At 40.7% G+C, this 15741-nt stretch overlaps 2 protein-coding genes across 2 annotated transcripts; one reads left to right on the top strand and one right to left on the bottom strand.

The window, feature by feature from the left end:
• The first annotated feature begins 978 nt into the window (after positions 1-978).
• LOC104798745 (protein HOTHEAD-like) lies at positions 979-2325 on the top strand. Its single transcript, XM_010520936.1, has 3 exons — positions 979-1108; positions 1186-1827; positions 1961-2325. Exons 1-3 carry the CDS (start codon positions 1027-1029, stop codon positions 2323-2325), a joined length of 1089 nt encoding a protein of 362 aa, XP_010519238.1. The 5' UTR covers positions 979-1026.
• Positions 2326-5628: 3303 nt separating this feature from the next.
• LOC104798744 lies at positions 5629-11517 on the bottom strand. Its single transcript, XM_010520935.1, has 6 exons — positions 10626-11517; positions 10466-10554; positions 9360-10361; positions 8463-9169; positions 6670-7000; positions 5629-6479 (listed from the first exon to the last, which is right to left on the bottom strand). The coding sequence occupies exons 1-6, from the start codon at positions 10858-10860 to the stop codon at positions 5769-5771; spliced, it is 3075 nt and encodes a 1024-aa protein (XP_010519237.1). The 5' UTR covers positions 10861-11517; the 3' UTR covers positions 5629-5768.
• Positions 11518-15741: the final 4224 nt, after the last annotated feature.

The raw sequence follows: 15741 nt of genomic DNA, 5'->3' as shown, positions 1-15741 counted from the left end.
TGGGGGGGGGGGGAATTAAATATGGAAAAAAGACATTAATTAATATTCAGCTCAAAATCAATTGAATTCATTAAAACCGCCCCTCTAATTAAAAAGACGAATGAATGCAAATTAATACTCATTACCACATTAATGCGGAAATATTTTACACTAATGTATATAAAACTTTATCATACCTCATTAAATTCAATTTCCACATATATATATATATATAAACGAAGTAACCAAATTCGTCTATACATTTCTAGCATAAGTGACATACTTCATTCTCTGAATTATAAAATAAATAAAAAATATACTAAACCTAGAAAAACAGAAATAATTAATGTATTGCATAATTATATCATCAAGCATTATACGCCCTATAAATGAGCTGCATAAGTTTTTTTATATAGATTTTGATCTTCAAATACTCACTACAAATGGTTAAATCTTTTGATTTTTCCTGTTGTGTTTATTAATTGTTTTTATAATAACTAGCCAATGGAATCTAAACCTTGGTGGTTAGGAGCATTCCCATACTTGGATTTGTTTTTATTAATCTTTATTAATCACGAAACGACTTCATTTGGTCACTTAGTTTCAAAAAATGTATTTTTTTTTATTTTATTTTTCCGGGGTTTTCGTTTTCGGATTTGTTATCTTACCTTATTATTTTTTTAAGGTTTTTTATTCTTTTTTTTTTGGTATTAAGGTTTTTTTATTCTTCTACATATAATAGTCATTTTTTTTTATTTCGATCGTGATAAACAATATCAATCTTTCAAATACAGGAACGACAGTATGACCTATCAGGTATATTTACTAATTATAGCGAACTATAAGAAACCATTTCTTTATTATAAAAAAAGAAAACTCTAAGATCTTTGTATGAACCCTAAGACCATAAATACGTGTTGTTGAACGATAAAACTTAGTATTATAAAGAAGACCCTTTCTCTTGCATTTTATATAATAGTTTTCTTAATTACGCCTCAAGATCATAATAAAGAACCCACCATATTCTATTTTTGTTGCCTAACTAAAATGCCCCTTCATATTTTCAGATTCTTTCACCTCCTCGTCCTTGCAATTTCCATCTTTATTGGATCATGTCACTCACGAATAGGTACATCGATCTCTGATCTTTAATTACGATTTCATGTTATATGTACGCAAGTAAACCATCTTTTATACATTGCGTAGGTCCGTATTACAGATTCATGAAAGATGCATCATTAGCTCCGTTGTTCTCTCGCTACGACTACATAGTCATCGGAGGAGGGACCTCCGGTTGCGCCTTAGCCGCCACCCTCTCCCAGAACGCCACCGTTTTGGTCCTCGAGCGAGGTGGCTCTCCGTACGAGAACCCGAAGGCCACCGACATAGAGAGCTTCGCGGCCACCCTGTCGGAGATCGGCCCGAGCTCGTGGTCGCAGCTCTTCATATCGGAGGACGGCGTGTACAACACGCGCGCGCGTGTGCTGGGAGGAGGGTCGGTGCTGAACGCGGGGTTCTACACGAGGGCGAGCGGAGAGTTCGTGAGAGAGGCCGGGTGGAAGGAGAAGGAGGTGAAGGCGGCATACGAGTGGGTCGAGAGGAAAGTGGCGTTCGAGCCGTCCATGATGACGTGGCAGTCGGCGGTGAAGGAGGGTCTGGTGGAGGCGGGGGTCGTCCCGTACAACGGGTTCACGTACGAACATAGCTACGGGACAAAGATCGGTGGGACCATCTTTGACCGGTCGGGACACAGACACACGGCTGCTGACTTGTTAGAGTACGCCGATCCTAACAGACTTGTCGTCTACTTGCATGCTTGTGTTCACAAGATCCTCTTCACTACCAAAGGTACGTATAATAACATATTCATTCATAAGACGCATAGATTAAAAAAAAAGGCATATATATTGTTCAATGAAAAATAGAAGTCACTATTCGTAATTCGTGTCATTTTTTCCACGAAATCTCGGGTTTTGGATAGGGAGGCCGAGGCCAAGAGCCTATGGGGTGATATTCAAGGATGGAAAGGGAGTGTTTCACAAGGCGGAGCTTGTGAAACACTCCCTCAACGACATCATCCTCTCGGCAGGGGCCATCGGGAGCCCACAGCTGCTCATGCTCAGCGGGGTGGGCCCCCGCGTACACCTCATGAAACATGGCATTAAACCATTGGTCGACCAGCCGATGGTGGGGAAGGGAATGGGAGATAACCCCATGAACGCACTCTTCGTACCATCTCCTTCTCCAGTTGAAGTGTCGCTCATACAGGTTGTCGGTATTACAAAGTTTGAGAATGCCTTGTTCATTAGATGTCTAGGTCAAAACAACATTCCCATATGTCTATGATCAATGTTGTTCTAAGATCATTTAATCGAGATTTTGTCAAGATCAAAAGCATGAAGAATAAGACATCAAAACCAATAGAGACAATCAAAAGAGTGTCATGGGTTGGAATGAGGTGATTACTACAATGGTTGGTTTCAAATTGGGGATTTCAAGCTCTTGTGTAAGGTCTTTCTCTCTCAAGCTTAGACCTACTATCTAGAAGATTAATCCATCCATCTCTCAATGATCTAGATAATCCCTAAATGCATTAACACTCCCCATCACAAATCCTAAGTAAGTTAAACCATTTATCAATGTGAATAACCTACTCATTTGATATTGAGGTCCAAACATCATTCCCATATCTCTATGATCAATGTTGTTCTAAAATCATTCAATCAAGGTTTTGTCAAGATCAAAAGCATGAAGCACACAATATCAAACCAATGAAAACAACCCAAGAGTATCATAGATTAAACCCCAACATCCACACACAAGGGGATCCCTTCCCCACAACTAAAGGTCTACTCCATATTCAAGGAAAGAAAACAAGAAGAAACAAAATAAAACATGAAGAGTAAGAGAGAGAAAGCTTAATATGGTCTTCAATGGTGGATTCTCTCTCCTCTCCTCCTTCTCCAAGCTTTCCCCCTTGTTCTCCAAGTTCTTCCTCCCCTTTTCCCTCAAGGTGGCTCCCTTCTTTTAAAATGACCCCCCTAAGGTTAAGAAACCCTAGGTTCTCTTCTACTATCATTGTGGGCTTAGAAATGGGCCAAAACACAAATTGAATTTCGTCAGATATAAATGGGCGGCCACTCTACATTTTAGGGCGGCCAACTCCTTTCTTTTGAGGCTTTCGCTGGGAATATTGCATTTTCGAGCGGTCTCTCTGTATTTCAGGGCGGGAGCCTGAATATGCTTCACATTTTCGGGCGGTCGACAGAACTTAGGGGCGACCCTCCTGAATTTTCTGTTAAATCTCAAGGCTTCTATCACTTTAGGGCGGCCAGATCTCTTTTTAGGGCGGTAGCCCATTTTTTATTTTTGTTCCACATCCCGCATTTTTGCCCGATTCTTCTGTCGTTTTCTCCCGTTGACTTGACTGCATCACCTGATCCTGCAATGACCAAAACAAGGACCTACTCTACCCCTAGACGACTCATATGCACATGAATCCAATGATAAAGGTCACAATCCACTCATAAAATTCTCAAGTAAATATGATGTGATCAGAGAAATGGTGGTTCTCATAGCTTAAATGTAGACGTTTGATCTAAGTGTGGTGTTAAAAATCCCTTTTATGTAATGCTAAGCGTGTGCCTTCCATTACCAGACCACTTGTCAAGGCATCGATCGTTCGTAACACGGGTCATGCCAAAGCTTAGCGTGCCGGATTATCTTTGTGAGGCAGGGTGCGAAATCGTGGTTCCCACAGCTTGAATATGGTTAAGCTTAGGTTAAGTTGTCAAGTTTGACTTAAGACTTAACGGTACAGATGAGATGAGTATGCAATGATATTTCTTATCATATTTCTTATCATAGTCTTAGGTCACATTGGATGTGATTGACATTAGATGTCTACCTAAATAGCATGAGGATGAGTGTAACAACTCATTCTTATGTGAAATATGGTTCTTAATCTGGATATCACAATAAAAATATCCGGTATATCCGATCCGATCCGTACTTTTTAGTAATTTTAATTATATATGGTTAGTTTTGTAATTAGTTTATAAGTAGGGGTAACTTTATAAAAAATAAAACTTATGTTAGGGTTTTTTCTCACGATTCCAACACTCCGTGAGTTCTTCTGCCGCCTTTCACCCCTTCTCTCTCTCTCTCTCTCTCAATACCATAGCTCTCCAATCTCCGCCAGCTCTCTCTTTTTCTCCATCATTTTTCCTATTGCACATCTATAGATCTAAAGGTACAATCTCTACTAATCTTTGATTCGTCGAATTGTTTTTTTTTTCAATATTTTCTCTTTTTTATTGGATTATCAACTATAATTTCTACCGATTTGTTGCACACAAAGATTTGATCGAAAAGGGTTTTGTTCGAAACATTTTTTTTGTTGTTGTAGATAGCGATTTCTTCTGATGGATCTGTGTTATGATTTTGTGATAGAGAGAGTTGGTGTATTTTTTTGGATATTGAAAAATCTAACAAAATCTTACGGAAGATAGACATTTTCCACAACAGTGTATATGGCAACGTGTTAAGTGTAGCCCACATGAAAAATCTAGCAGTCCACTTACATGACAGATTAATTATTTTGTCTACATTTTTTTTAGCTTTGATTACAAATCTTAATTCTTATCTAAACTCTCAAGATATTTGATTACAAATTTTAGTCACTTAGAGGCTTCGAATTCAATTAATCTGTAGAGCAATTCGTGTAATGGTTCATGTCTTTGTTAGAATATTTTTTGTTCCCACTTGCATTTGTCCGGAGAAGAGTGAGCTTTGATTGGTCGAGTTGGGCTCTTGTGAGAACCCTTCGTTATGTCTTCAAATGACTAAAATTCTTGTGAGAACCCTTCGTTATGTTGCAGGAAACTCAAAGACGCCTACTAGCAATTCAGTCCCGATTACGGAGGTGACAAAATATGGGTCTGTCCCGGCAAGTGATTTATATTTTATGTTGGAATGTTTTTTTTTTTTTTACAGATTTTTCATGAATATTCAAGTTTTATGTATGGAGGTTTATGATTCTTAATCTTTTGAATTTAAACATTAAATATATTTGTATCCGATAGATTATGATTGTGTTTGTAATTGGTTTGATTTAGAATCTTTATACCATGTATTTTGAATTTGAATATCGTTTTGTATTTGATGAATTAATTATATATTTTATTTGTGTTTTAGCTTTTTTATTTTTATTTTTATTATTTTTGTTTCCGATACGGATATTTGTAAATATCCGTAATTTTTACGGATATCCGAAATTACGGATATCCGAAAATTACGGATCGGATACGGATAATAAAATATGATATTTATACGGATCGGATACGGATACAAATATCTGAAAAACTCCGGATATCCGATCCGTGCCCACCCCTAATATATGATACTAATTTGATAAAAAATTTAGAATACAGAATTAACCATTTTCGAATCGAATCGCTAAAATTTCGAACCGAATTCCGAAACACACGTCCTACTAAAAAACGTCCTACTAAAAAACCCTAAAGATAAATTAAGAAAGCTATGATCATCGGCATGTCTAATGTTATGTTCATTAAGCCCTATAGTAATTATTGATCGAGTCCTTAGAAACAAACTATATGACGATGATTACAAAGAAACATAATCCGATGTTATAAGGGATCATTGATTGGCATATAGTTTAGAAACAAACATATTATCAGATGTTTCATTAACCAATAATAACATGACACGTAAGCGTTTGCTCAGCCCTAAACCCGACGGCCCATATGGCACTGTAACCTGAAAAACTACGATGTCGTTTCCATTGCGTTTCCCGATACGACGCCGTTTAAATGCGTAATGATCCGACGCCGTTTCGTTTCGTACAAGCTTACATCCGACGTCGTTTCGTCCACTAGTGTCTCGACGATATCCCGCTCAATCTCTGCGGCGATACCTTCTGCTTCCTCTTCAACCTTCATCGTCGACGACAGTTTTCCGGCGAACAGAGCATCTATCTCTTCGGAATTCGTGAAACTGACACGTGGATAACTTGCTATGGATGAACAAAGCTTGCTGACGAGTTCCGAACCATTGTAGTTTCGGTGACATCTCGTGTGCAGATTGAGGATTCCAACCAAAATCTTGTTTGCCAGATCGAAAAGCAGTCTCCGATTGCATCGCAGAGCCAATGGTCCAGATGGATGTTGTCCTAAATGCTCAAGGTTTCGGAAAATAGAAAGATCGAGCGGGTGAGGCTGAGAGGACCATGTTGCAGAAGAAACGGGTGAGTCGGTGTCTCTTATGCCTGCGTAGCTCAGTATTCTGGTAACGTACTCTTGTTCGATGTTTATCCCGGTTCCTCCAGTGGTTGTGGAGGTGGCTGCAATGGCGGTCGTGTGGTCCAAATTGGGGGTTCGAGCTACTTGGAGGAGATTCTCCTCGTGCTTGTACGTTTGACCGTGGCGTGTTAATGCCTTTGAATTCCGTTCCCATTCTCGAGTCTGAGATTCATTCATCTTCAACATTCGGAAAAGGGGATTTGATTAATCAGAGTTTGAAAACTTTGGGGGACAGAACATAAATGAATGTCAAGTGTTTGTATCATTCCCAAAAAGAGACTCGGAGAGAAACTTTTTTGCTTTGGGAATAAAGGGTTTTCTTTCTGGGAAATGGTACACATTTTCTGGGGAATTTGAACATAGATACCTGTTTCTGAGGAAGTTTTGTGGCGGGAGGAGATAGTGCTTTCTTCACAGGGACGATTGGTGCCACAGAGATGTTGATGAGATCATTTGAAACATGGGTTTTGTTGCTTCTCTTCTTGTCTGAATGACTATAGTGCTTATCTTTCGAGTTTCTTGACATCGAAAAGAAGACATCTTCCTGCCTGTTCTGAATATTGGACGTTAGAGAATGCTTGGTCGGCCTTGGAGTAGACATTGTTTCACCATTCCCCTCTTTGCATCTCTTGATGGGCCTTAGCTGTTTTTGCTTCACTCTTTTCAGGCTTTCTTGTTCCGCTGGAGACGGTAAATTTCTACCGATTTGTTGCACACAAAGATTTGATCGAAAAGGGTTTTGTTCGAAACATTTTTTTTGTTGTTGTAGATAGCGATTTCTTCTGATGGATCTGTGTTATGATTTTGTGATAGAGAGAGTTGGTGTATTTTTTTGGATATTGAAAAATCTAACAAAATCTTACGAAAGATAGACATTTTCCACAACAGTGTATATGGCAACGTGTTAAGTGTAGCCCACATGAAAAATCTAGCAGTCCACTTACATGACAGATTAATTATTTTGTCTACATTTTTTTTAGCTTTGATTACAAATCTTAATTCTTATCTAAACTCTCAAGATATTTGATTACAAATTTTAGTCACTTAGAGGCTTCGAATTCAATTAATCTGTAGAGCAATTCGTGTAATGGTTCATGTCTTTGTTAGAATATTTTTTGTTCCCACTTGCATTTGTCCGGAGAAGAGTGAGCTTTGATTGGTCGAGTTGGGCTCTTGTGAGAACCCTTCGTTATGTCTTCAAATGACTAAAATTCTTATGAGAACCCTTCGTTATGTTGCAGGAAACTCAAAGACGCCTACTAGCAATTCAGTCCCGATTACGGATATCTGACTCAAATCTCATCATTGAATTTATTTTCTTTTTTTTTTTGTGGGTTTAAGAATTATGATGCTGTTGAACTTATGATGCATTTTGGATAGATTTTGATGTTGAATTTTATGTCATTGATGTATTAATTTTGCAGATTTATCTGCTCAGTTTTTTTTTTAAATTTTACGCTGAGTTCGGGTTCGGGTATCGCGGGTATACCCGAACTCATGTCTCGGGTATCCGGACATTGCGAGATAGAGTCCACCCCTAATATCCATTAAGTAAAAATCAAATGAATAAATAAATTATTTTTTTATTTTTTTGTCGGATACGGATATTTGTAAATATCCGAAGTTTTTTCGGATATCTGAAATTGCGGATATTCGAAAACTACGGATCGGATACGAATAACAAAATATGATATTTATACGGATCGGATACGGATACAAATATCTGAAAAACTCCGGATATCCGATCCGTGCCCACCCCTAATATATGATACTAATTTGATAAAAAATTTAGAATACAGAATTAACCATTTTCGAATCGAATCGCTAAAATTTCGAACCGAATTCCGAAACACACGTCCTACTAAAAAACGTCCTACTAAAAAACCCTAAAGATAAATTAAGAAAGCTATGATCATCGGCATGTCTAATGTTATGTTCATTAAGCCCTATAGTAATTATTGATCGAGTCCTTAGAAACAAACTATATGACGATGATTACAAAGAAACATAATCCGATGTTATAAGGGATCATTGATTGGCATATAGTTTAGAAACAAACATATTATCAGATGTTTCATTAACCAATAATAACATGACACGTAAGCGTTTGCTCAGCCCTAAACCCGACGGCCCATATGGCACTGTAACCTGAAAAACTACGATGTCGTTTCCATTGCGTTTCCCGATACGACGCCGTTTAAATGCGTAATGATCCGACGCCGTTTCGTTTCGTACAAGCTTACATCCGACGTCGTTTCGTCCACTAGTGTCTCGACGATATCCCGCTCAATCTCTGCGGCGATACCTTCTGCTTCCTCTTCAACCTTCATCGTCGACGACAGTTTTCCGGCGAACAGAGCATCTATCTCTTCGGAATTCGTGAAACTGACACGTGGATAACTTGCTATGGATGAACAAAGCTTGCTGACGAGTTCCGAACCATTGTAGTTTCGGTGACATCTCGTGTGCAGATTGAGGATTCCAACCAAAATCTTGTTTGCCAGATCGAAAAGCAGTCTCCGATTGCATCGCAGAGCCAATGGTCCAGATGGATGTTGTCCTAAATGCTCAAGGTTTCGGAAAATAGAAAGATCGAGCGGGTGAGGCTGAGAGGACCATGTTGCAGAAGAAACGGGTGAGTCGGTGTCTCTTATGCCTGCGTAGCTCAGTATTCTGGTAACGTACTCTTGTTCGATGTTTATCCCGGTTCCTCCAGTGGTTGTGGAGGTGGCTGCAATGGCGGTCGTGTGGTCCAAATTGGGGGTTCGAGCTACTTGGAGGAGATTCTCCTCGTGCTTGTACGTTTGACCGTGGCGTGTTAATGCCTTTGAATTCCGTTCCCATTCTCGAGTCTGAGATTCATTCATCTTCAACATTCGGAAAAGGGGATTTGATTAATCAGAGTTTGAAAACTTTGGGGGACAGAACATAAATGAATGTCAAGTGTTTGTATCATTCCCAAAAAGAGACTCGGAGAGAAACTTTTTTGCTTTGGGAATAAAGGGTTTTCTTTCTGGGAAATGGTACACATTTTCTGGGGAATTTGAACATAGATACCTGTTTCTGAGGAAGTTTTGTGGCGGGAGGAGATAGTGCTTTCTTCACAGGGACGATTGGTGCCACAGAGATGTTGATGAGATCATTTGAAACATGGGTTTTGTTGCTTCTCTTCTTGTCTGAATGACTATAGTGCTTATCTTTCGAGTTTCTTGACATCGAAAAGAAGACATCTTCCTGCCTGTTCTGAATATTGGACGTTAGAGAATGCTTGGTCGGCCTTGGAGTAGACATTGTTTCACCATTCCCCTCTTTGCATCTCTTGATGGGCCTTAGCTGTTTTTGCTTCACTCTTTTCAGGCTTTCTTGTTCCGCTGGAGACGGTATCTTAGGGCTCTGAGGGTTATGATCTGGTCTTGACGTGGATTGGGATGATGTTTTCTGTTTGATGCTTGGTTTGTTTTCTTTTTCTGGGAATCTGTCACTTGGGGAGCAAGACATTGCAGAGTTTCTCTTAAGCTCATAGCGCTTTCTTCCTGGCTCTGCCTCTCTGTTCTTGACTGTGTTCGTTATATCCATACCAATTCTCCTGGTGACGACCCTCTCTTTGATTTGATTCAGTATCTGCTTTGCATAAGCTCGGGGACTCTCTTCTTGCTTCAACGCTCTGAGTCTTGAACACCCAAGTTCTTCGTATTTATTCTCCTTGTTCAGCTGAAGAGAGAGGCGGTGGATGTCGAAATCTGATTTCCGGGCTGAGGAGACTCTAGGGCTCTCGGGTAGGGACCTAGTCCCAGGGGCTTTGCTATCTAAGGAGAGCCTGTGGCTTGTTAATCTACTTGTAGGTCTGTGGCTTGGCATTACATGAAGAAGATCTGGTGATGAATGGTTATTGTCTATGCCATCAGGAAGAAGATCAAGACCCATGAGTCTAGCCACCAAGTTTGGTGTCTTGGTGCCAGGAGAGTTACCCATTTCAGACGAAGAGGAGGAGGTTTCCATGGCATGGGCTCTGAGCTTTAATCTTGTGGCTCCTCCTCCTGTTTTCACTTTGAATCCCATCTGCATTTTAGAATTGCAGATTGGCTCAATCAACTCTTTTAATGGAGAAACCACTGTGTAAGATAAAAAAAGATTTCAACTTAATGAGATCATGTGTCGCTCACTGGGACATTAAGAAGTTCTTTGTCCTTGTAGGTTGTTGATAATGGAGACTCCTCGGTTAGTCCCAAGCTGTTTCTTGGTGGCACCAACCCTGAAATTTCAGAAGAGACTCCTCTGTTACTCAGTCTCTTGCGAGAGAGGGGGAAGAGAGAGAGAGAGTACCTCTTGGATGCTTAGGGGGAGAATCAATGGTGGGATGGTGGTGATGAGAAGGAAAGTAAAAATGGTGGAAATCAAGGAATTGGAAGAGAGCAGCCATGCAACCAGAAGCTGCATTACTACTGCTCTCACGGCTTCTGCTTTTTCTCTGTGAATTGAATGAGGAGACTTCTCTGCCGCCTTCACCACCGCCGTTACCGCCGCCGCCGCCGCCGAGCCTGTACCACCCCCTTCCCATTTCTGGCTGAAAGGCTTCTCCTTTTCTATACCCTTTTTTTCTTCTCACCTCTTACAAAATCACAGGTGAAAAGGACTGACAAGAGGATAAAGGAAACTATAAAAAGTTTTGCAAAAACAAGAATTTTGCAGTGGAAGAATCCAAGAAATGGGTCTTCTCGTTTTCCTTTCAGTTCCTATTATCTTTTGCTTATTCTTGTTTTGGGTTCCTCAGTTTCTTTATCAGACACAGATATCGGAAGCAGCAGCTCTGCAACTCCCTCTCTCTCTCTCCCCTCTCGCTCTCTCTCTCTCTCTCTCTGCATTGGGAATCGAACAACGAGTAGCGAAGAATATTTATTGTTTTGACAGAAACCAATATAATTTTCTTTGAGACGAATAAAAATAAGAAGAAGATGACGATATGGATACGCTCGCCATCATCATCTTCTCTTCCTTCAGACAGAGACAGGCTGAGTGTTAGGACATGATTCCTCCCACCATACGTCAATGTCTGAATTTGGGGTTTCAAGTTTGAAACTTTAACATCAAAGGTTGTGTTTTTCCCCTTGGGGATTATCAAACTCGTGAACCCTGTTTTTTTTTTCTTTGGGAGGGTCTTCCAACCAAAAAAAAAATCCCCTTACGTATGCAGAATATTCTGTTTCATACGCAAAGCTTGTTTGGTCGTACGGGAAAAATGGTTACCTGCATTTCACATTTTCAAACTCCAAGTTCTTATTATTAACCCCCGATTCATTCGTATTATTTTATTTCTGTGATTATCTTCGTCTTTTCTTAATGTCCTTAACCCATATTTTGAATATTTTTGTCACGCTTATATGCTTTTATTTACTTTACATGATCTCTTTTCATTTCTAAAGGTTAAAATATACATTTTTCTTCGCCACGTAACACTTACAACTCTCTTGAATTATGAGACAGATGATATATTCTGACGAAAAAATTATCATATGTATATATATATATATATATATGATAATTCAGTAAAATCCATATAGGATTGTTCATGCTAGTTAATCCGCAAAGTTTTTTTTTTTGATAATCCAAAAATTTACTATAGATTTGACCCAGTTATATCTTTCAAATGAAAAGAGAAGTCCGGTTTAATGGATCTCTCCACGTTTAGATTTGAATCTGCGATTAGAATATGTTTTGCATGTTCTCTTAGACAATTTAAACTTGGGTACACGAGTTTTATTTAATCGTATACTGTCGAATAAACCATGTACAAGAGGATCGTGTATGGTATGTGCGTATGGACTTCTGTTTCGACTAACGGACGAGATGGAATCCCACTTGACTGAATGAGAAAAGGACGTCCGGCTCTCTCTCTTATCATTATGTGCCCTGCGGAAGGGTCAGTGATGAATACATTACTCGCCAAGGACCACTTCATACCCTTCACCTCCAACTCAATTATTCGTCTTTTAATCCATTCACAATTTTTTTCTTTTTGAATTTTTTAATCTCTCCTCCTTATAATATAATAATGTGTATTGAAAATTACGCAAAGTGTTTGTAATTATCAATAGGTTGTTGTGTCGATAATTATCAACGAATACCGTTTATGATTAAAAAAACAGTGAAATTTTTCGATATGAATCTTTATGTGATTCACATTTATAAGGGTTTTTTTGGATTGTTTATTTTTATTTTTTGGATAAAAGTTAAATGTATATTAATAAAAATAGTTCGTGTACATAACCGGATAGGACCGAATACCCTACAAAATGAATACCCATGTGTCTCTAACTAGACACCATATCAGTCAATAAAAAACAACATGTGGAGCAGCTATCGGGGATAGAGAGTAAGATAGTAGATGTTGAGCGTTAAGCGCATCTTTTGGACCTCGTGGATGCTTGAGCCTTCTATCCTCCTTGGGTTTCCAAACTTGTGAAGGAGGTGGATCTTGTGGACGTTTGAGCGATGATTTTGCTCGTTTCGATCCTCTCTTGCTCATTACCCCTACTCGATGACCTGTAATAGAAGGTTCAACAACGGATATAGGATTATGAGCAGGATACGTACCTCTCTCCAATGATGGTCCTGTGTTCCTATCCGCGTATATGTATTCCTTTGTCCTAAACCTTTGAGGTAAGGGCTTCAATTTCACCTTCAGGGCATTTTCTAGACTCCAATCTGCTTTATACAGTGTCCCCGTGTTAGGTGGTGGCTCTCTGGTCTCTAGAACGTCTTTAGTCATCGTCGTGGAGGGTTCGGAGACGTTCGTAGAAGAATCGGGTGCGTCGATGTGAAAAACGTCCGATTTGCTCAGAGACTGGATCCGGTCCGATTCCAGGTGGAATCGGTCCGATGCTCGCGTAAGCTCTCGGATATCCTCCCAATTGCTGTATATGCTCTCGTTTGACGCTAGGAGAGATATCTCTAAAGGATCGACTTCCCGAAACTGATCGAAGACTTCTTGAGTGAGGATTTCATGCACATCGACATAGCACGCTGAATCGGTGGTGGACGGCTGTTTCATGTTGTGATCTAAGGTGAACTCCACAGTCTCGTCACCTATCTTCATTGTGAGACGACCAGCACGAACATGAACCACCGCATCGGCCGTGTTTAAGAACGGTCGGCCTAGTATAATCGGTATCTTCGAGTCCTCGTCCATGTCTAAGACAACAAAATCAACGGGAACATAATAATCCCCGACTTTCAATGGGACATCCTCGAGAATACCTGCAGGATACTTGACGGATCGATCCGCCAACTGTAGTGCCATCCTCGTCGGTTTAAGATCTCCAATGTTGAGCTTCTTGTAGATGGACAACGGAAGCAAGCTCACACTGGCATCCAAATCGCACAATGCACGATCAATCTCAATGTTCCCGATTTTGCAAAGAATCGAGAAACTACCTGGATCCGATCTCTTTCGTGGCAACTCATGCTGTAGAATCGCGGCGCTCACCTCTGTGCTCAAGGCTACTGTCTCCTTCCCAATTACCCTCTTCTTAGTCAAGATATCTTTCAAAAATTTCGCATAAGAAGGGATCTGAAGTATCGTCTCATAGAAAGGCATCTTAACCTCTAACTTCCGAAGCATATCAACAAATCTAGACAACTGTGTATCCTCAGCATGCTTCTTCAATCGAGAAGGGAAAGGAACGGGTGGTACATAAGGTGGGGGAGCTACATAAGGCGGTTCGGCTTCCTCTACATGCACCTTAGGTGTCTCGTGAGCTATGTTTTTCCCTTTCTCCTCGATGGTGTATCTAGAGATCACCCCTTTTTCTGTGGTCAAAGGGACTGTATCATGCAGGTTCTCTCCACTTATAAGATGAATAGCATTGACATGCTCTCGTGGATTCGGCTCAGGCTTTCCCGGGAATGTACCCTGTGGTCTGGAGACATGCGATGCAAGTTGTGCAATCTGAGTATCAACAAGCTTCAGATGAGCTTCGACCCCATCTAATCTCCCCTCAAAATTGTCTTGCATGACTTTTATGCTCTGTATCTCAGTCTTCAGCTCAGTGAATGATGTCTTCTGATCGAGCATTAGTTGGGCAAGCATCGTCTTGATGTCTGCTTCATCGTTCTTCGCAGGTTGAGGCGCTCGGTAACCTTGATTCTGCTGCCCGTATCCTGGATTCTGCTGTGCATATCCCTGATTCTGCCCCTGAAAACGTGACTGAGTGAAGCTCGGGGGATTCTGAGGGATTCTGGGAATGCCATGTTGTTGTGCATTCAATGCTCCACTCGGGTTTCCGTAGGAGAAACCAAGATGAGTTTTCTCAACATAATTGACGTCCTCCACTGCCTCCTCTATCTCTGGTGGTGTCTGATTCGAACTGCTCTTAGCTTCCAAATGGAGCTTGATAACCGCTAGCTCAGACATGACAGCTTTCAAAACTGCAGATTCTCCTAGATGTATTCTTGAGTCCCATGTGCTGCTTGATTGCCGATAGATCTGACATGACTGCCTTCAAAGCTGCGGACTCACCCAAATCTACTCGTCCTGTAGAGCGTCCTATGCTATCTCCTGACATCCCTCTTGCTTTGGCCATCTTGGCAATCTGCATCTCTAGGGTGTCAAAGGGAATGTCATATACACTCCCTCCACAAGCTGCGTCCATCCAAGCTCTGGTATCATGTCGTAGTCCGTGGATAAACGTGGATAACAACAGTCGTTTATCCATGCTGTGGTGTGGACAAAGGCGTTGATAACCTTTGAATCTCTCCCATGCATCGTATAGACTCTCGTCACTCTCCTGAGTGAAGCTGTGTATGGCTCTCTGTGCAGCTCGAGTCTTCTCTGGGGAGTAGTATTTCGCCATAAACTGCTCCTCTAGCTCCTCCCATGTCGTAATCGAGTTCGGCTCAAGGGTGTAGAACCAATCTCTTGCCCGATCCATCAGTGAAAAAGGAAGGGCCTCCAAGTATACATCTTCAATAGTCATTCCTCGTGCCTTCCTAACTGATCTGCACAGCATCTTGAACTGAGTCAAGTGAGCAATGGGATCCTCTGTAGGCCGCCCTCTGAAACTCGCCTGACTGAACATCGTGAAGCACTGTGGCGGTAGCTCGAAACTGTCAATGGGCGGACGGTTGATGCATGATAGGAGTTGGGTGTACTTCGGTGCAATGTAAGAACCCAAAGTCTCCTCTGCAACATAAGTAGTTTCGCCCTCGGTATGCTGATCGTAGAGCGGATTCATGCGCTCTTGGTTTATGTGGTGCTCCTCATCATGAACCGCAGATCATGAACCCTAAGCAAGCTAAGCCATCTCCCAATGTGAATAACTCACTCATTTGACATTTGATTCCAAACATCATTCCCATATCCTTATGATCAATGTGTTCTACAATCATATCAATTAGGGTTTCAACCAAATCAATAGCATTAAGCACAAAACATCAAACCAAT

This window comes from Tarenaya hassleriana, unplaced genomic scaffold, assembly GCF_000463585.1.
Source record: "Tarenaya hassleriana unplaced genomic scaffold, ASM46358v1 Cleome57, whole genome shotgun sequence".
In the NCBI taxonomy this organism is placed as follows: Eukaryota; Viridiplantae; Streptophyta; class Magnoliopsida; order Brassicales; family Cleomaceae; genus Tarenaya; species Tarenaya hassleriana.
The sequence above is the reverse complement of the archived record's forward strand: the minus strand, read 5'-3'. Positions and strand labels throughout refer to the sequence as shown.

Coding starts and splice junctions, on each gene's coding strand:
- LOC104798745 (XM_010520936.1), top strand. CDS start 1,027: ATGCCCCTTCATATTTTCAGATTCTTTCACCTCCTCGTCCTTGCAATT. Junction 1,109..1,185: donor ATCATGTCACTCACGAATAG/GTACATCGATCT, acceptor TACATTGCGTAG/GTCCGTATTACAGATTCATG. Junction 1,828..1,960: donor GATCCTCTTCACTACCAAAG/GTACGTATAATA, acceptor GGTTTTGGATAG/GGAGGCCGAGGCCAAGAGCC.
- LOC104798744 (XM_010520935.1), bottom strand. CDS start 10,860: ATGGGAAGGGGGTGGTACAGGCTCGGCGGCGGCGGCGGCGGTAACGGC. Junction 10,555..10,625: donor TCCCCCTAAGCATCCAAGAG/GTACTCTCTCTC, acceptor CTGAAATTTCAG/GGTTGGTGCCACCAAGAAAC. Junction 7,001..8,462: donor AACGCAATGGAAACGACATC/GTAGTTTTTCAG, acceptor ACAAATCGGTAG/AAATTTACCGTCTCCAGCGG.